Source organism: Mus musculus, chromosome 11, assembly GCF_000001635.26.
Source record: "Mus musculus strain C57BL/6J chromosome 11, GRCm38.p6 C57BL/6J".
Lineage (NCBI taxonomy): Eukaryota > Metazoa > Chordata > Mammalia > Rodentia > Muridae > Mus > Mus musculus.
In genome coordinates, this window is record NC_000077.6 from 82,432,763 (window position 1) to 82,454,053 (window position 21,291).

A 21,291-nucleotide genomic window follows, 5' to 3' on the forward strand; every position below is an offset into this window, starting at 1 on the left:
ACTCATAAGTAGGTATCTACTTAGGTGAGGCTCCATAAGTAACTGCCACACAAGAGCACCTCTCTGAGAAAGAAATGTCATAGGGTGCATCCTGGAGGGCTTCCTGGAGAAGGTGGTATTGAGGCTGGACCCTGCTTCTATAGGAGAGAGCCAAATGGAAGAAGAAAATATGAACAAGGGGAGGCTGTAGGGAGAGAATGACAGGGAGGTGTTGAGGCTAGGAAGGAACACTAGGGCCAGGGTAGCCCTAATGTCACATGTCAAAGACACTGATCGTCACAGTCAGGCACCAGGTAGGTTGGGGGTTTATTGTGAGAGCAAGCAAGAGAAACCCTAACGCCTAAATACATCTGCATGGTGTTGCACAAATTCGAGGGTAGGTGGTGGTTGTTGTTGATTATGATGATGTAATTCTCAAATGCAAATGACAAATGGCACCCATCAGCATTCTAACCTCTAGATTCTAGTGGTAGGAAAGCTTGCAGAAAGACATGCAGAAGGACAGTAGCCCTTTATCTGAGGTCCTTTCTTGTCCTGGGAATTAAGCAAGGAGGGACACCGTGGTCTGTCCCATCTGTGCCCAGGAGGAGGAGAGAGGTAGATGAGGGGAGGGGTGGAGGGGGAACCCAGTTGAACAGCTTTGGATCATTATCAGCACAAAATGAGACCAGTGCTGGGTTAGGGAGACAGGGGACAGGACCCAGCAGTGACCAAGACAGAATTGTTAGAACCAGGGTAGATGGGAGAGGGGCTGCATTTGGGATTAGGAGATCAGGGACAACGTCTTCCAGTTATGTAGTGTGTGCTAGGATGGAATCAGTGTGACAGGGGCTCCTGGGAAAGCATCCACCAGGTTAAAATTTCGCTCCTGGGCTTTGCCCACATACGTTGGGGGTGACATGTACCTTCATTTTCAATCTTCATCTGTAAAATGCAAGTGACTGAGTGTTTAGAGACAGCAATGCTATTCATAAGACAGATCTGAAGATCACTTTCAAGCTTGACAAGTGCTGAATGCCATCCCAGCATACAGTGACAAAGATCACCTATGTCAGCTGTCCCCTATGCAAAGCACAGCCTGGGCAGCCACCCTCTGTACACAAACCCACACTTTAAGGCAGCAACCTCTTATTCATTTTTGCAAGGTCGGTTTGTTTGGTTGGTAAGTTTGGTTTGGTTTGTTTTCTGAGGAGAGCAGGTTGTATTTGTATTGTCTGCCAGAAGATAACTTGCAGGGGTCAGTTCTCTCCTTCCAACGAGTTCATCCAGGGGGTCCATCTCAGGTTATCAGGATGGACGATAAGTTTCTTTACCCACCGAGCCATCTTGGGGACTCATAATTTTGCAGGTTTTAAGGACACCAGGGGATAGAACCTCACTGAAGGCTCTCTGCAGGAGATGGGATGAATGTCGGGGAGGGTTTGTAGGTTCCCAGAGGCCTCTTCTGACGATTCTGGATTTCTGTGCTCTCTGTCCACAGCCGCCAGCCGCTCTCATCCGGCCAGCCCTAGTCCCCCGGGAACTCAGGCTAGCCCTATACTACCGGTTAGCTACCGCCTGTCGCACACCCGGCTAGCCTTCTTCCTAAAGGAAGCGCGGCCACTGACGCCGGCAGCGATCAACGGCTCCCTACAGCGCTCGGAGCCCTTCGTGGTGTTCCAAACCAAGGAGTTGCCGGTCCTCAACGTGTCCCTGGGGCCCTTCAGCACCAGCCAGGTGGTGGCACGGGAGCTTTTGCAGCCGTCCAGCACCCTGGACATCCCCGAGCGCTTGACGGTTAACTGGAAAGTGCGCGCCTTCATCGTGCGCGCCCGTGTGCCCGCTTCGCAGCCCGTAGCACAGGTGCTTTTCTATGTGGCCGGCCGCGACTGGGACGACTTCGGGGTCACCGAGAGGCTGCCCTGTGTCCGCCTGCATGCCTTCCGCGATGCACGGGAGGTGCGGAGCTCATGTCGCTTGGGCGGGGCTTTGGCCACCTGCTTGGTGCGCGCGGAGCTGCCCCTGGCCTGGTTCGGACCCCCGGCCCCGGCCGCGCCGCCCAGCGCCCGCCGCAAGTCCCCCGACGGACTGGAGCCGGAGGCGGCAGCGGAGAGCCAGCAGGTTGAGCTCTACTATACGCTGCACGCCCCCGATGCGTCGGGCGGCTGCGGGAGCGCGCGGCGCGGGCCCGGGCCCGGGCCCGGAGCGGCTGCGCGCGCCGAGAGCCCCACGCAGCACCCACTGCTGCGCATCGGCAGCATCAGTCTGTTCCGGCCGCCGCCGCGCAGGGCCGTGCAGGAGCACAGGCTAGACAGCAACCTGATGATCCGCCTGCCCGACCGGCCACTCAGGCCTGGAGAGGTACTCAGTATCCTCCTCTACCTGGCACCTAACTCCTCCTCAGCTGCCAGCCCCAGCGTGGAGCACTTCACACTTAGGTAAGGGGCCTGAGATGGGAGGGGCACCCCTGCTAAGGTCAAGTGCATCTCTGACCCTGTGGGACCTCAGCATCCTCATCCCCTCTCCTCCAGGGTCATCTCACAAAAGCGGCTAAGGACAGTCTCTGAGCCTATTGGCTCCTGCTGTCCAATGTAACAACAATTTCTTTTTAAAATCTACATGTTTGTTTTGTATGAGTGAGGCCCATCTGGTATGGCCCTCTTGTGGAGGTTAGAGGGCAACTCTCAGGAGTTGGTTTTCTCTGTCTGTCATGTGGATTCCAGGGAACCAATTCAATACAGGCTCAACAAAAGCCTCTATTCACTAAATCAGTCAATATCCCCAGTTACCGACCACAACCTCTGCCTCTTGCTCTAGAAAAAGATTTGCAACATGAGTAAATACGAGCCCTTTTTACAAGCGTGGTCATGGGAAGGACAGGATCTGGGCTGGAAGGATGCCCAGGCATAAGCCGGTGTAGGTGACCCATTTTACAGATGAGTCCAGGACATGGAGAACTGAGAGCAGCTAAGAGTTGGTGCCCTGGGGATGAACAGCGGATGTCCTTCTGGGACACCTTCCTGGAACTGGCATGCCTGATCCAGTCTATACAGAGAACATGCATTCACAGATGTCCTTATCATATCCCCGTTCCACTGGACATTATATATTTTTAGCAGGAATTTAGTAAGCTTGAGTCAGACTGGGACTTCTGAAGACATTAAGCCGGCCTTACCAAACTGCTCCCTTGTAATGCAAAATGTCTTCTTATTGCCATGAGCCTCCCAACTTCTTTCTGGACTCCCTCCTGGGGCACACTCCCACAAAGCTCACAAGTCTCTATGGAGGATCCTACCTGATTCTGTGATGGAGACTTAAATGTAAATGGGTTTTACCAGCCATCCTGGGCTGCATTAACAGGAGCAGAGCATGTAGATTTAGGGAGTAGATCATCAACCTGCCTTTAGTCAGCAGTAATTAAGGCGCAGCTGAAGCGCATTTATGGCAGGGTGCATCTCACCTGCATTTAGAGGAAGGAGATGAGGCCTTCATGAGGTCATCTGAAACCACGGTGAAAGAAGCAGTTGGAGAGACTGGAGCCGGAGACTCAGAGGACACCTCCACCTCTTGGCTGTCTGAAAAGCTGTCCCAGTGAAGATGGACAGATGTTTTTCTTTGTTGCCCCAGCAAAACTTGGTGCTGTTATGTCTCATGTCAATCAAAAGACAAGGTTCCAGGGCTGGGGATGTATGTAGTAACTCAGTGCTCACCCTGCATGAATGAAACCTGGGTTTCATCCCCTGTACCCATAAACTGGGTACCATGTTGCATTCACAATCCTAGGGCCCCAGAGGTAAGGACGGAGGATTTGAAGTTCAGGGTTATCCTTGGCTACATAGCAAGCTGGAAATCAGCCTGGGCTACATAAGATCTGTCTCTATAAAAGACTTGGGTGTATTCTGAGTCCTAATGGACTTCCTGAGAAAGACCTGAGGGTGTATAGAGGCTGTGTTACTGAATAGAGGCTCAAGGGACAAGACAGAAGGGGTGGCAATTCCTAAGTTTCAACTTTTAGAGAACTGATCACCCCCATGTTAAGTGTAAACCCCAAGTTCAGATCACTTCATTCTTGGCTCTAGCCTAGGGTTGGTGACCAAGTGAGCAAGCTTTGGCTCAAAAGCCTGACCCTCCAACTCTTTTTTTTCTCATTTTTGTTCCAGGGTGAAAGCCAAGAAGGGTGTGACCCTCTTAGGCACCAAGTCTCGAAGTGGCCAGTGGCGTGTGACTTCAGAGCTGCTAACTGGGGCAAAGCATTCAACAGCCACTGTGGATGTGGCCTGGGCCCTGGACACACCCCTACCCCCTTGGTGAGTTCCACTTCTGCAGAGCAGGCACTTGGGGGCTGGGTAGCTAGCCTCCGTGGAGAAAGATGGCCTTTCATCGTGATGGTGGGACTCTGTTTCTGAGAATCAGAAGAGGGGCTCTGGGCTGAGGCTTTACTCCAGTTGGTTGGGGGAGACTCCAAAGGCTGAGGAGAGCAGCTATTCCTAAGAGGCACATTCCTGTGAGGGCTGCAGAGCCCTGCCCTCCGACCTCCATTCCTGCCCTGCCTTGCAGGGAGGGTCAGGGACCCCTGGAGATCCTGCAGCTAGACTTTGAGATGGAGAACTTCACCAGCCAGTCCGTGAAGCGGAGGATCATGTGGCACATCGATTACCGAGGCCACAGTGCCCTGCCCGACCTGGAGCGAGCTGTCACTGAGCTGACAGTCATCCAAAGGGATGTCCAAGCCATCTTGCCTCTAGCCATGGTAAGCAGGCCTTGAAAAAAAAAAAAAAACTCCCCCAACATGACTTACGAATTCAAACATGTGTGGTGAGACTGGGCAGGGCGGAGCATATGTCCATATGGAAGGGGCAAGGCTGGAAACAGGGAGGAAGGAACACCTCTGAGGAAATGCCTCTGAATCTGGGCGTGTACACATTCATGGGAGGCAAACGCAGAGCTGCCCTGGGTGAAGTCATCAGAGAAGAATTCTCTGGAAAGGGCTGCTTGGGGGAACTCTTCTGTATGACGGGTGCCCCCCTAAGTTCAGAGGAAACACTCATCCCATCTGAGATAAAGAAAGGACTGTGCTCTGGAGAGACCCAGCTCCCATAGGGAAAAGCCACCTGGGGAGGAATATGGGAGGTTTGTTCAAAGAGGCAGTGGATGTAGGCAATACCTTGCACTACAAGGCTGGTGGATGTCTGTGACCCACCCTGACTGCTGTGACCGGCCAGGAGTATGTGCCGATGTCACTCTGAGAGCTCTGGTTTAGGGGAAGGGATGGTCCCTGCATGCAGAGTGAGGCTTCTGGGAGCAATCAATCTGTGCCGATCATCTGAGGAGGAGCCTGAGAGTAGGCAGAGGCAGGCCCCTGCACACATGTGCAATTTCCCCAAAGGAAAACGGGTATCTGAGCCAATGGTAGAAGCCAGGAACCAGGGCAGTGGGTGACATGTCCCTGGAGAGAAACACGCAGCAAGCAGAGCGCCTACCACCCCTGCCTCCCTGCAGGACACAGAGATCATCAACACTGCCATCCTGACGGGGAGGACTGTAGCCATTCCCGTCAAGGTCATTGCTATCGAGGTGACTGGCCTTGTCCTGGATGTTTCTGACCTAGTGGAGTGCCAGTCTCACAGTGAGGACATCATCAAGGTGAGTTTTTGACGCAGGAAGGAGAGCAGAGCTTCCCTCCCCCTGCCCCAAGCTCCTCTAGATCATCCTTGAACAAGGCATGCCTCTGCCCTGCTGTGGACCAGCAGTTGCCTCTCCTCTCTGCCATCCTAAACAGCACCCCAGTGTCAGAAACAACTCAGTCCCACAGATGTGGACATTCCCGTCCAGACTCGCATTCCCTCTCCTAGACCATCAGATTACTCCATCCAAACCTGGTGAGCATCTTGGCAGAGATACAGGCCAGAAGGGGACAGGCAGTGTTGATATGTAAGCCCAGCCCAGCAAGTCATTATCAAGTCCTATATATGAGAGATTCAAATAAGGCAAGATATGGGTAGATATTCCCTGAGTTCTTGGCAGGAGGCTAACAGGATGGAGAATCTGGAGCTAAGGAGGGCAGCCTAAGCAGTAGAGGATCTGACATACCCTGGCACTTACAACCTCCCTGTGACCCTCCCATCTGTGACTTCCTCCTACCCACCTTAGCCCAGGACACAGAGCACTCAACTGACTTGATGACCAGATTCAGCTGCTCCCAAAATTCTGTATACAGTGCTTTCTCAGCCACCGCATTGTCCCATCCTGGGATGGCTATGACACTAGCAGTACGCAGAGACTTCTAAATGAACTCTACTACCAACCTCTATAAACATGGCTTCTTTATGGAGGCCACTAGTGGAACCTTCCTAGCCTGTAATTGCAATCCCCTGCCTTCAAAGGTGTGTGAGTGGGGCATTCTTGTTTCTCTCCACCTCACTGCTAAGATGATATAAGAAGCTAACCACCAAGAGTTTGGGATGGTCCACGGGTCCATAAATAAGACATGTCTTAATTACTCTTCTATTCCTGGGCTAACATACCATGACCAAGGCAACTTATAGAAGAGTTTATTGGGAGCTGTCTTGGTTTTCTATAGCCATGACAGAACACCATTACCAGGGCAACTTATAAAAAGGAAACCTTTAATTAGGGGCTAATGATTGCAGAAGGTTAGTCCATGACCATCATGGTGAGGAGCATGGCAACCAGCAGGCAGATACAGTGCTGTAGCAGGAGCTGAGAGCTTACATAAAGTCCAAGGCAGGAGGCAGAGAGCACACACTGGGAATGATGTGGTCTTCTGAAACCTCAAAGCCTGCCCCCAGTGACACACCTCCTCCAACAAGGCCACACCTCCTAATCCTTCCCAAATAGTTCCACCAGTGGGGATCAGGTTTTCAAATACATGAACCTCTGGGAGTTATTCTCATTCCAACCACCACGAGGTACAATCCAATGCTTACTGGTCACATGGTAACTTTTCCAAGACCCACAGAGGGGCCCCAAGGTGTGTTCTGATGGGAGTGTCCAGGTATGGGTGTATATGGCATCCACTCTAAGGTGTGTTGGGTGTGTACATGGATACTTGAAGTACACTAAAAGACACCTGTTTCTACCCTGATGCCTTGACAATAGCCCCCACCCCCACCCCAGGGAAAGATTGAACTCTTCTTAAAGCAACGCATCTCCAGTAGGCATGTAGGTTCCATGAGGGAGCCTCTAGGCATGGGGTTGCTTGCAGGTGGGCATACATTTGCAGAAGCAGTATGTACCAGTGGCCACCATCCACCCACCTGTGCTCATGCTTCCCTGATTCCAGATTTTCCTCCCCATCCCCTCTCCACCAAACCTGCCAGGAACAGCCCTTCCTTTGAAATTAGCCAGCTGCCCACTCACCTAGCAAATCATGCTACTGTGGCACGGAGGAGGCAGGAATCTGTCCCCCATTCCAGTTCCTCTGTACCACTCTGAAGAGTCAAACATCCCCTGTAGGGAGGAGGAGTCCATCTCAGACTTCTGGCTCCAGAGCCCTAAGCATGCTGTAGTAGCGAGCACCTCCGGGAAGCCTCTCCCTTAGCAATCCTCTCCACATCCTCCCCAGCAGCCTCCTTGGCCCAGTAGTCAGACCCAAGTACCCTGAGCTGCCTAGCAGGAGGACCTGCAGGGCAAGCCATGCCCGCGCTACATGTTCCTGCCTTTCCCCAGGTGTCCAGCAGCTGTGACTATGTGTTTGTAAGCGGGAAGGAGTCTCGAGGGTCCATGAACGCCAGAGTCACCTTCCGCTATGATGTCCTCAGTGCCCCCCTGGAAATGACAGTCTGGGTCCCCAAGCTACCTCTGCACATCGAGCTCTCAGATGCTCGCCTCAGCCAAGTGAAGGGATGGAGGGTGCCTATCCTTCCCGACAGAAGGTACAGCCCCAGGGCATAGTGTAAACAGGGGACAGAAGTCTAATCTGCATGCATATAAGGCCCTGGGTGGCACATGGTCTATGGACAGCGATGCAACCAGCATGATTGTGTTGGGCAGCTACGGTATTCTGGGCACTGGCAGGTATTTGAGATGTGAGAATAGTATGGCTATGGCCAGCCAGACTCTCATACACACATTCCAGAGTATGATAGGATCTCTGTGGACTAGAAATGAAGGGTATGAGGGAAGGAGTCATTCTTTCTCCAGAAATCAAGCCAGACTTCTTGATAACACTGCTGCTTGTGCTAAGTCTTCAAGAACAAGTGGATAGAGGTCAGTTGGGGACCCAGAGGCTCCAGGGACTGGACACACAGTCAAACACAGTGTCACATGCTGCACCCGAGACCCCCATCCAGGCATACCCACACAAATAGCATCAGACACACACTACATCTTCCTGGCTGGACACAGGCTCACCATAACACACAGGTACAGACAAGGTCCCTGGCCAAGGTTCAGACTTCACATCTCAGTGCCTGCCTGTGGGCCACGTATATGTATACTTACTACACCCAGCCATTCAGAGCTACCACAGTGGAGCCCAGCAGGGCTGTGTGGGCAGGGAGGAAGGGAGAGCTGGGCTGCATTCAGGGCTGCAGTGATTCAAACAGCAGGACCAGTAGTAGCAGGGCCCCTCCAGCCTGAATGTGGCTTTCCATACCTGGGCTTTTGTCAGAATGCAATCTCTTTTTCAGGGCAAGGGCAGGATAATAGTTGAGGTAAGCAGGCTTCTAGCTGCAGAGCAAGGACCATGCTGCTTTGAGTACTGAGGGTGTAATAATAAACCCTTTGGCCAAGTAGCCTGGTTTAAATCCTGAGTTTATCATCCACTAGTAGTGCAACCTCACAGTGAAGTGGGCAATACAGTGCTTTACAGGACTGCGATGAGGATTAAATTAGTTAAAACAGGTAAAAGAGACCTCTGTGTGAGTGGGTGTCTTAGTTGGTTAATTCTAACAAAGCGTTAGTGCATACCTTCCTGGCAGGGAGTCTCCCTGACTTTATCATCTTTTCCAGGCAGTGTGGGCTGAGGATTTCCTAAATCATTAAGTCCAGGTTCCCCTTTGCTTAATGCCCTATTTCTTTTCTCTTTTATTCTTGGTCTTTCTCTGAGCAACGAAGAGGGGACTAGGGGTGTAATTCATGCAATAGAACACTTGCCTAGCATGATTGAAGCCATGCCTTCACTCCCCAGTACCACACAAACCAGGTGTGATAGTATGCATGCCTGCAGGGCCAGCAGTTGAGGAGGTTAAAGCAGAAGTACCCAGAAGTTCAAGGGAGAGCGATCCTGAGCTGTGAGTCCTTGTCTTTGCCTTCTAGCAAGCACCAAGAAGAAACTGACCTCTACCCTTTGCTTGGAAATCTCAGTTACACATCAGACTTTGTCACTCGCATTCATACACCACTTGTGACCACAGGACACACCAGCTGAGCTTGCTACCAGAATCCCTTCTTGCTCTAGTTTGAGGCTCAGCGCAGTGCCTCGTGCATGCTCAGTGCAGAAGAGGCCACACTTGCTCTTAGGATTGGATGCCAGCTCTTGGTAGGCTTAGATTGCAAAGGTAAAAGAAGACATCTCTCCAGGCAGATGCTGGGATGGCTGGCTCTGTACATAGTCATAGAGGGCATAAGCCAAAGAGGGCTTGTATATAGACTGGCAAAGAGGTCAGCTCAAGTTCAAGGGGAGAGATGTGTGTGAGCCAGAAAAAGCCAGCTTTGGGACCCCTTTTAATCCCCTAGCCCTGATTTGGCATTCCCCAGGTCAGCTCGAGAGAGTGAAGATGAGGAGGAAGAGGAAGAGGAACGAAGACAGAGTGCCAACAGAGGCTGTACCTTGCAATACCAGCATGCCACCCTGCAGGTCTTCACCCAGTTCCACACAACGTCCTCTGAGGGCACTGACCAGGTGGTCACCATGTTGGGCCCCGACTGGCTGGTGGAAGTCACTGACCTGGTTAGTGACTTCATGAGGGTGGGTGACCCCCGAGTGGCCCACCTGGTGGACAGCAACACACTGGCAGGACTGGAGCCAGGCACCACTCCCTTCAAGGTAGGAAAGGGCTCTATCCAGGTACAAAATGGTAGACCTGGGAAACCTAGTTTACCTGCAGGTAGAGAACGCAAGGTGTACCCAGGACCAACACATTTTTCCCCCTCTGCCTGAGCTTGCACCTCAGTGGAATTCTCATCCATGCCTCATCAACCTTCATAGCTATCCTGGGGGGGGTGGGGGTGGGGTGAGTCAGAACAGCATCTGGGACCACAGCTGTGGAGAGACAAATGGTGCTACTGAATTACAAAAAGAAACCTACAGTGGCCTTAAGAAATCAGTTCTAGCCTTCCTCTGTGACAGTGGGATGGCCAAGTAGAAATCGGCCATCGATAAGCTTATAGATGACCACAGCCTACAGATGTATTTTGTTTATAAAACAATTGATCCTGCAGCTCATACCAGTTCCTATTCGCTGTTCACCTCTCTTATCTGTGGCCGCACTTCTGCCTGGTCCCCGGGGGCCCTTGACTCTCCATTGCCCCTGCATACAGAACCTGTGTGTGAGAGCCAGGAGCCCCGTGCACTCCTGCCCATCGGTGCTGAGAGATCCCCCTCGGGTGGGGACCCTAAGCCAGGCAGCTCCTTCCCAGCCATCTCCCACCGCCTGTTCTGTCTTAGGTGGTATCCCCCCTGACTGAGGCTGTGTTGGGGGAGACATTGCTGACGGTGACGGAGGAGAAGGTCAGTATCACACAGCTGCAGGCCCAGGTGGTGGCCAGTCTCACCTTGTCCCTGCGGCCCAGCCCTGGGAGCAGCCACACCATCCTGGCCACCACAGCTGCACAGCCCACCCTCAGCCTTGTCAAGCAGGTAACTGACTCCTGGAAACCCCGCCCCCCCCACCAGCATGTCAGATATGGAATAAGACCTGGAGACTCCACCCCACCCTGGGCCATCAACCTAAAGACTAGGCCTTTAGATATACAAGGAACTTTGTACCCTATCACCTAGTCCTTTACAGGGGTGAGTGGGGAGCCCCAGTCTCCCTGTTAATGGTCCTCTCCTGGTTTCTCAGTGGGTTCTCTCCTCCACATCTTCCAAACTCATCCCTGGAACTCCACTTATGTAGTATAGGTATTAGCTGTAACACAAGAGGTGGAAAGATGGTGGATGATGTCAGGTCATTTGGGTCCCTTGTCTCCTACTCTTTGACCCAGTTCCCTCTCCCCACTTCCCCCGGGCTTTATTAGCCAAGGGTGAGACAGTTGTGGGGTTACCTCTGTAGCTTATGAGGTAAACCCCAAAAGGGAGGTCAAGAGAAGAGGGGGATCTTCAGGGTGGCAGGTAAGACCTGGAAGCCCTATTCTCTGCCCCCCTCCCCACAGTGCAAGGGGCCTCACATTATACTTCAGAGATGGTCCTGAGTCTCAGCTAGCACCTAGCATTTCCAGTGTAAGGAACCCAACAGGGGGCAGAAGGTCTTGGTACTGAGCCAGGCAGCTGGTATTTATCAGAGAAGGGTAAGTCTGGCCCTGACTCCTGTCTCCTCTCTTGTCTTCCCCTCCCTTCTTTCAGGAAGCCCTGCTGAGTCTGTGGCTCTCCTACAGTGATGGAACCACAGCCCCGCTCTCTCTGTACAGTTCCCGGGACTACGGGCTTTTGGTGAGCAGCCTGGATGAGCGGGTGGCCACTGTGACCCAGGACAAGGCTTTCCCGCTGGTGGTGGCCGAGGCAGAGGGGTCAGGAGATCTGCTCCGTGCAGAGCTCACCATCTCCGAGAGCTGTCAGAAAACCAAGCGCAAGAGTGTGCTGGCTACTACTCCTGTGAGCCTGCGGGTACACTTTGGGCGGGATGAGGAAGATCCCACATACGACTACCCAGGGCCCAGCCAACCCGGGCCTGGTGGGGGCGAGGACGAAGCCCGGGGAGCTGGTCCACCCGGCACTGCCATTCCCGCTGGTGAAGTCCCTGGATTGGGCACTGCCGGCCCAGTGCCACCCACAGAGGACTACTTGCCGCTGCCCACCGGCTTCTTGCAGATGCCGCGGGGGCTGACGGACCTAGAGATTGGTATGTACGCCCTGCTGGGGGTCTTCTGCCTTGCCATCCTTGTCTTCCTCATCAACTGCATCGTGTTTGTGCTGCGATACAGGCACAAGCGCATCCCTCCCGAGGGCCAGACCAGTATGGACCATTCTCACCACTGGGTGTTCCTGGGCAACGGGCAGCCACTGCGGGTGCAAGGTGAGCTGTCGCCGCCTGCAGGGAGCGCGCTGGAAACTGTGCCTGCCTGCTGCCACGGTGATCACCACAGCAGCGGCAGTTCGCAGACCAGCGTCCAGAGCCAGGTGCACGGCCGTGGGGATGGCTCCTCTGGGGGCTCGGCCAGGGACCAGACGGAGGACCCTGCTAGCTCGCCCACTTCTAAGCGCAAAAGGGTCAAGTTCACGACCTTTACCACTCTGCCCACGGAGGAGCTGGCTTATGACTCAGTGCCTGCTGGCGAAGAGGAGGACGAGGAAGAGGACCTAGGTTGGGGTTGTCCAGATGTTGCTGGAACCACGCGGCCCACTCCGCCTCCGGACCTGCACAATTATATGCGCAGAATCAAAGACATTGCATAGTGGTGACTTGGAGGGGAGGGGGATATCCCCACACATGTGGTGGCCTCTGACTGGGGCTCAGCCTGGACCCACCCAGGTCACAGGGACTCGGGGCAGCTGAATGGATTTTATAGTCCCTGCCTGCCACTGCAGCTTTGGTCTAGCTGGTTGTGGCCAGATCCACTTTGACCTTCTGCCCCTTGCCGGTAGAAGGCTCCATCTAAACCCAGCGTGAAGCAGGGAGACAGTTCAGCCCTGTTCACCCTTTCCAAATCTCATTCCATCTTAGACATCCGTCCACTGCCCCAAGATTGTGTCGCCATGGCCAAACTTGGGGTCACGTGGGCCCACACTGTGCCCTGCTATGCCTCCCATGTCCCCAGTGGTGCCCCCTGTGCAGGGGACCCTAGTGGGGTCTTGTGTCACAGGTTGCACAAAGACTTTTCTTAAACAAATATTCAGGGATTTCTGTCCTGCAGGGTGGGAAGTGGCGGCTGCCCGCCGTGCCAAGGATCTTGCTGCAGACAGAACATTTGAGTGTTGGGGAACAGTTGTGATGTCTGCTGGTTTCTGGGTGGCTCCCAAGCTGACTGCAGAGGGTCCAGTGCGAAATAGGCACATTTCCTGTGGCTTCCACGGCTCCTTAGACTTGGGGGAGGGCTCAAGTAAGAGGGGCTTTCCTATTTCTCTGGCCAAACCCCACCCACACAGCAAGCGCAGGTGATGTGAGCCTATCCCCACAGCAAGATCAACACTACTGCGCCTTAGCCTGGGCTCTGCTCACTCCTGCTACCCTCCACACCACAGGGCAGGCAACCACAGCCAGCATCCCTGAGATGGAGGGGGCCAGCTGGGTGTATTGCAAGGGCCCATGGGGTGGGTGAAGGCAGAAGGAAACAATTGCTCAAGCGCCTTGCCCATTTACCCAGCCACACCTCTTGGGTTCTACCCACCACTGTGTCAGTTTTTCATAAATAAATCGAAGGCATCGGCCTGGGTTGGGGACAGCAGCTCCCTGCAAACAGACAGTACACAGAGGCTGGCTCTGTCTCCTCCTTGTATGCTCACCACAGGACACCATGGGGCAACACTGGCTACCTGAAGGCTGGTGTTCTCTTCCTTACACAGTTTGTCTCTTAAGACATATGGGTACCATGTAAAGGTGGCCTTCAAATTTAGGTCTTCTCTGGGAGTCGTCAGTGATCAACGCAGGAGGAAAGAGCTGGCCTTGAGACTGGCCTAGGAAAGAGGTTTTATGGGGGAAGGGGACAGGAAAGAGCTATGTTGGACTTTGCACGCCCACCAGAACGTCTGTTTTCTTTTGCCTGCATGGTGGAAGTCTTTTCTTGCATCCACTGTTGTGGGAGCGTATCTGTTCTTACCTATAGATCAGGTGGGAAAGCCCTGTTGGATGTGGCTCTGACTTTGAATGGGAAGAGCTTCTCTGGGCTTGGGAGCATGTACAAGGTCTCCCAGGCGCCTGAGAGACCACATAGCATAGGTAGCAAGGTAGCTAGCAGGGAAACTAAAAAGATCCTTCCACGGTAGCTAACCTAGATCATACACAGGACTGTAGTAGCCATCTTGAAAGGGGAAGGACCTATGGAAGCAGATGGGTTGCAGAAACTACCAGAACATGTTTTGTTGTTGTTCAGCACAGAAAGCCAGCTGACTTGCGTGGCTCTGTCCCACAATCACTGTAGGCTTAGGCAAGGCTTTGTCCATTCACATGGTAGTCTCTGCACCTAACAGATCAAAAGCTCAGAGAGTCACAGCAAGTGGGACCAGAATCCAACTTCCCAAGAAGGCATGGGTCTGAATGGGGGAAACTGACATTTCAGTAGCTTACCTTGTATTTGGTAATACAGCTCAGTGGCTAGAGAGAGCCACCCCAAAAGCTGAGCATAGGGTGGGACCTGGGCTTAGGTCAGGCTTCCTGTTCAGAAACCAGGGCATAAGCATTTGCTGTACCTAGAGCTCATGCAGGATCCTTATAGAGCAGAGGTTCTCAACCTTCCTAATGCTGCAACCCTTTTAATACAGTTCCTCATGTTGTGGTGAACCCCAACCATAAAATTATTTTTGTTGATATTTCATAACTGTAATCTTGCTACTGTTATGATTCATAATGTTGATATTGATACTCAGGATCTCTGATATGTGACCCCCAGAGGGCTCACCACCCACAGGTTGAGAACCACTGCCTTAGAGAACTATGGGAGTGTCCATCATTTTTCTTAACCCTTCGTGCCTAATATGGTGCCTGGAATTGGTAAGTGATCAGCAAATGTTTGCTGACTAGATTAAAGTTCAAATGCAGACGCGGTGATAGTTCATCATCCTGGGCTTGATTGATTTTTCTAGTACTGGGGACTGAACCGAGGACTTTGCATGTAGTAGGCAAGCCCTCTGCTGCTGAGCCACTAACTCATCCTTCTTTCCATTTGTTTGCTTAAGGCAAGGTCCTCACTAAGAGCTAAGTGACCCAGGATGACCTTGAACTCACCCTGTGACCTGCGTAGGTCTTGAACTTGTAAGCCTTCTACCTCTGCTTCCTGGGTAGCTGGTAGCATCCCTGTAACAGTCTGGGATGTCCTGTACCATGTTTACCAGTGAAGGAAGTCACAGATGCCCCAGGCATCCTCTTGAAGCTTTCAGGGAGACACAGCAGCATCTCAGAATAGTCCACAGTGGGGGGTGAAAAGTCACTAGTGTTAAATGTATTTAACACACTAGCTTCCTACTGTGTGCTAGATTCTGCCAGGAGTCAGGGCTGCAATGTGAACCAGTCCTCAAAGGCACCAGGTTAGCACCTATGACCACCTGGAACAGCCATAGAGTTTTGCCTTGGATCCATCAAGGGGAAGGCAGAGGATACTCAGTCAGTATGGAGACCCAGGCTGCCGCTCAGCACTGTAGCCATGCCCCAGCTCCTGCTGGCCCTAAGTCATTGGCAAAAAGGAAACAAGCGGCTATGAAAAGGCTAGGGGGTGGGGCACAGAGGAGAGTTGCAGAGTCCCGTGGGTTTGGGCATCAGGAGCCAACATGAGGTTTAGGTTTTTTTTCTCTGTCCCGGTGAAGGAAGGATGACGGTGACCAGACCATGAGGCAGATGCTGCAGCAGATAGAATATAGCCAGGGTTGGGCATGGAGAATAGAGTTGGTGCATACAGCAGTGTGCAGAATCAGGACTTGCCAACTGCTTCCTTCCGTGTAGAGACACTGGGGAGAAGAATGAGCAGCCACTTCCGTGTAGAGCCCTCATTCCCACAATTCCCCGGGGCTGAGGATGCTGCAGGAGCAAGTCAGACACTGTTGGAATGGTCTTTGCTCTCACGATTGCCAGCAAGATGTGAGGGCCCATAGTGGAGGCAAAGAGGGCCAAAGCAACGCAGCAGGCTTTGGACCCGGGCCCACAGCTGTGCCTGCCATCCTGTCCTGTAATTTGTGACCCCTTCTCCTCATCCCTCACACTGTCCACGTTTGGGAGCTCAGAAGCAATCACTAGAAACCACTTTGCATGACCCTGGAGGAATTCGAGCCGGAACAGATTTGACAGGAATGAGGTGAAGACCTTAAGTTAACAGCTGCTCTGAAACAACCCAGACACTGAACTCTTTTTATAAAAAGTTGTCTTCAACCCCTAAAGTGAATGGAGACCCCTTGTACAGAATAGCTATTGACAGAGGGATACTTGCAGGATATTGAGGAACTGGGCCCGGGAATCGGTTCACTAGCAAAATGTGATTTCTCAGGCAGATAGCACAGGGAGGCAAGGCAGAGGACGCACTCAGTTGGGCTCTTCCCAACAACAGGCTCCAGAGTCCCCCTAGTCCAGCCCCCACCCCAGCAATGGAGTATGCCTATCTCCAGTTGGGTATTAACTCCCCTTTAGACAATGATCACTTAGGCAAGGTCTACAAGCCAAATGTGGAGACTCCCGAACACAATAAACAAACTTCCCAAGGCACTTTGTATATCAGGGGCTCCTACAGCTTGCGTTGTGCACTTCAGCTAAATGTATCATCACCTCTGGTCCCTCGTTTTTTTTTATATTTGTGAAAGAATAGCTATCTACCAGATGTTATCGACGGTCCTGCCTTAAGTGGCCCCAGAGGTCCAACACTCGTATCTCTACCAAGACTATAGAGGAGTAGAGGTCCCTACTCCTTCATCTCAGGACAACAGACTCAGGTAGGGCAGGGCATTTGCTCAAGTCTCCAGCTTAGATGTGATCTAGTGAGGGCTTTGAAGCAACTCCTTCCTGCCCCAAGGCAACTGACGATCTCAGCAGGTATTGTGGATAAAGCTGGAGAGGATTGTGATGGAGAGGTGGGGGAGGTGTGAGGGGAAGATGGATAAGGATTCTGTGAGGGAAGGCTGCAGGTTCTCACCTGCAGCATAGGTAGAAAAGAATTTGGAACCATCGTCTGAGGGACATATATCTCTCTCTCCTGGGACTCTTCTCAGCTGGCTGTCTTACCCAGCAACCACACAGCCATCACAGCAGAGTTCCCCAGGGCCTTTCCTCGGCAGGTGCCCCCTTTGGGGAGCTGATGGCACAACACAGATGCCAGTGCAAGCAACTGAGAATGAGCCTGTACTTGCCCTTTCCCTGGGGCACTGGGACAAGGCAGAACCTGGGAGGTTGGAGTTGAGGCCATCCCTGAGGACTCCCATCCCTGCCTCAGTGGGCCAGACAGTGCTACCCTGTCCCATCTCCCATACAGTGCAAGCACGGGAGAAATGAGGTTAAGAAATTGTTACTAACTTGCTGGGGGTTTACTACCTACTCAGTGCATTAGAGCTGTAATTTCATTAATATCCCAGATGCCAGGTCAGCTAGGTCCAGTTATACCCATCTTAGAGATGACCATACTGAGGCCCAGAGAACTTACATCACTGGCCTCCTGGGTAGAGACTGTGAACTCAGTCATTGTGACAGTGGCCAGAGCACCAGACAGAAGTCCATGGGTGTGATAGGAATCCTTACTTCATTGGTGTTGGTGGGGAGGGGTATGAGCCTTGTGCTACTCACATGTGCAAAGAGACAAGACCTTTCTCTAAAATCCCAGGCCCGGATCTCCCTTCAATGCCTTTGGTGGTCCTCAGGTCCCAAGGTTTGAAGCCCAAGTCCTACCCAGACCTGCATCCTTTTCTCCATCCTAAGGAAATGACCTCAGAGAATCCAAAGAGGTGCATAGGGATGGTTGTGCATACTCCACACTCAGAGCAAAAGCAGAGAGCAGGCAGTTAATCCAGAAGGGCAGCATGCAGCAGAGTGGGGTCTACAGATGACTAAAATGTCACTCTAGAGTCGACAAGAAGGTCGGGGCCCCGTCCCTTCTTGGTTCCCAGCCTGAGGAAGAACCAGTGAAAGAAGGTGCTGGATACAGGACCCATTTTGAGGAGACCTGAAGTGGGTCAGGGGTGTGACTAATTATCCTGGGCATCCCAGTCTCTGGCCCACCTCTGAGAGACGGGATGGCCTCTTGAGAGTCATCTGGGCCAGCACTGCCTTGCTCCTACTGTAAAAACATGTTCTCAGTGGGCTTCCTCTGAGTTGGCTGGGGCAGGGTCTCTGTGGCAGCTGGGAGGTTGGTGACAGGACAGAGAAAGGAGAGTGATCCATTCCCGGGACCCTTCCACTCTTCAGTAAGAGGAGACAGACCGCTCATTGCCTGCTCTGAAAGGCTCCACTCGACATCCCACCCATCAGAGGTAACCTAGAAAATAAAAGATGGGGGTGTGAGGTGGCTATAAGGCTTCCTCTATACGCTCTGTTTCTGCTCCTCCTGGATATTTGCCAGCCCCACCTCCACCCCATCCTGGGCACAACTTCACTCTCCAGGAGTCAGAGGTGGGGAGGAGATGCTATTACTCAGAACTGACAGGAATCTGGAATGCCATTCCCCTCCCTCTGCCTGCACTAACACACACCTGCACACTAGTGATGTCGTATCTTTTCCATACTCTTCAGGTTCAGATCCAGGTTCTCGCTGTGGGAAGCTGGCTATAGAGTAGGTGAGACTGAGACTCGGCTAGTCTCTGCAGGGACTGTATCTCCCACCAGAGGCCGAAGAAAGAACATTCCAGCCATGTGCTGCCTTTAGGAAATCTTCAGCAATGCCTGCTTCTCAGTGACCTCAGAAAAGTCCACTCTGAAGCCACTGGTCCAGTCAGGTGATGAAACGGTAGCCTTTGATAGATGCCCCAGACATGAGGGGCCGATCAGCAGAGCACAGATAGGCCAAAGTTGCAAATATACAAACAGTGCACACACCAGTGCACACACTCCTCACAAGCACACACGTTCCATGTATGCACATGTGCACACTTCCGTGTACTCTTGTATGCTGCGTGACTTTTCCTGGGGGGTTGGGGAATATGAACAAAGGAGTTTGACCACCCTAAACAGGGAGCCAGTGACAGGCATGGGAATTCATTCCATCCCAGTCCTGCTTGGCAGGCCTGTGAGCTTTCTTACAGGAACATGGGGCACTCAAGTGGGGCATGCAAAGGCAGCTGTGTCATGGATCTCCATCCTCAGATCTCCCTGTGCAGCTCAGCAGGAAGAAGAGTCCCCTCTCACTTACCCCAGTGACTGCTTCCATCACCTTGGGAAGGACCCTTGAGGGTCTGGCAACTCCCTGAGTTTCCAGAACCTTCTAAGGTGCCCAAGATTCCCTCCTTGCAGAAATGACTATATGAAACATGTGCACATCTTTAACACATGTGCATACAAGCCTCCTGTACAGGCTCCACTCACGCATGCAACTCACATACTCCAGTATACTCTTCACATCCACCCTTACGCACATGTCCTAATTGCATGTGTGCGTAGAGGCATCTGGAGCCTCCTAGCAACGTGGCTGCTCCCCCATTTTATCACCACCGAGCTGTGGTTGAGAAGACGCAGGTCACAGGTGAGAAGTACAAGCTTGGGTCTAATGAAGGAGGTCAGTAGAATCAGGCAGCCCTTGAAGCTCCAGTGCGTTCCTGTGGGCAGGAGCTGCAGCCCATCTGCATAAATAACCTTCAGGAGTCCCAATGTGTGCTGAGCTTGTGGAAGGCAGGGGGGTGGGCCAAGAGAACAACCCATACTTACAGCAGTAAATAAAAGCTCTCCCAGCATTCAGAAGACTGCCATTCTCATGCAAGCCATCACTGAGTTAATTACAAAGATTCTTATCTGTTCATTAAAGTGACTGGAGGGCCCTCTATTTGGAAACATTGCAGTTAAAGGGGTTGTGTTATTAACTCTAATGAAACGATTCACTCAGGGCTGGTGCCTGGTGAGGTGGAACCTGGGGACAGAAGCCCTCCTTCAGGGTGCCAGGTTGTCCTTTGCACAACTGTCAGAAGAGATTGTGGCGGGAGCCCCAGTGAGGCTGGCAGAAGCAAAAGCTGCCAGGTGGTACATCTTAATTCACTGGACCACGAGCAGGGCTGATTCTTCCCAGAGCTTTGGGTCCCCAGCCATGAATAAAATGCCCATCCCGGAGGGTTCTCGGGAGAATTAAATGAGTCACTCATTGTGCCCAGATAACAGAGATTGGCTAGGCCTCCAGAGCACCTCAGTGAATGCCAATGATCATTTCATGATCTTTCAAAGAAGGATGCATCCCTAAAGTGAGGAGACACGGAGGGCTGGTCTCAGTGGCTATCTAATGCTGCTGATTTTTTTTTCTTGGCATTTAGAGACAGATCTTCCTTTTTGACCTGAGTCATCTTCTCAGGGACCTTGAACGGTTCCCAGAAGACTATTTTATTTTATTACAGAGAAGTTGGGGTATGGCATGCGTGCGTGCGTGCGTGCGCATGTTTATGTGAGCTTAGGCAACTCAAAAGATGGTGCCTGTGAACTGGTGTAACATTGCCTACTTTAAGCATTCCTCAAGATATACCCTACCCTGAGCTCCTCAATCCCTGGGATTCCTCTAAAATGAGGAGCCAAATTCAGAGCAGGGACAGTCTGTCAGTCTTCCTAGCCCAGATTCTATCATAGGGAAAAGAGTGCTTAGAGAGGCCCGGCCTGGGAGACTTAGAGCCAGGCCCTCTGATACAATGGGCCAGCTGCTGTTTGCCATGCAGGACCACACTGGGCTCCGTTCCCCTTCCCAGACTGGCACGGGCTCTAAGGACACCGATGCCTATCTGCGGGGTGAGGAGCAGATAAGGCCAGGCCCAAGCCGGGCAGCTTCTCCCTTTCCGTTTTTCTCTGGGCTGTGTTCACAGGCTGGTGAGGACACAGTCTGGTGGCTGGCTGCCAGCTCTTCTAACTCCATCCTTCTGTCCTCCTTTCCCAAAGCTGCATCTTAGTCCTCTTGAAGGGGTCTTTCTGGGGGGGGGTGAGGTGGGGGAGGGATTTCTGCAGCAATGGCAGCTGTGGTAAAAGAGATGAAGTAACATCAGGAGTTAAAAGATCTGGATCAGGGTGGGTGTGGGTTTTGGTTGTTTTGTTTTTTTTTTTTTCCACGAAAACAGGGCATGACCAGGGAGTATCTATCTTACCTTCAAACCCTTTCTCCTGGGTGGGATGTGATTCCTAGCCATGGATGTACACAGGGCTATATACCAGGCTTCAAGGTCCCTGAGATAGTTCAGGAAGCTGTCTTCTGCATGTGTCTTCCAGATCCACACTAGGCTATTGAACCCAGCTTCTGCTGAACTGCTCCAGGGCCCTGGGAACTGCTAGGAAAAATGGTGTCTTCACCTCTGCTCACTGTTGCACCTCAGGGGCCTTTCTGGGCTCC

General features: G+C 52.4%; 1 protein-coding gene across 3 annotated transcripts in view; it reads left to right on the forward strand.

Annotated features, from left to right (window-relative positions):
* The window catches only part of Tmem132e (transmembrane protein 132E), a 58,770-nt gene extending 43,911 nt beyond the window's left edge, over positions 1-14,859 (forward strand). The window contains exons 2-10 of one of the 3 annotated variants that reach the window (XM_006533452.4): positions 1,481-2,417; positions 4,140-4,286; positions 4,537-4,729; positions 5,479-5,622; positions 7,669-7,874; positions 9,700-9,988; positions 10,610-10,801; positions 11,507-12,002; positions 12,085-13,713. In XM_006533452.4, coding sequence (XP_006533515.1) covers positions 1,481-2,417; positions 4,140-4,286; positions 4,537-4,729; positions 5,479-5,622; positions 7,669-7,874; positions 9,700-9,988; positions 10,610-10,801; positions 11,507-12,002; positions 12,085-12,464 — 2,984 coding nt within the window. In that variant the 3' untranslated portion in view covers positions 12,465-13,713. Of the gene's footprint in view, positions 1-1,147; positions 2,418-4,139; positions 4,287-4,536; positions 4,730-5,478; positions 5,623-7,668; positions 7,875-9,699; positions 9,989-10,609; positions 10,802-11,506 lie in introns of those variants that run through there. The other 2 variants (NM_001304439.1, XM_006533449.4) reach the window with 2 other exon arrangements.
* Positions 14,860-21,291: the final 6,432 nt, after the last annotated feature.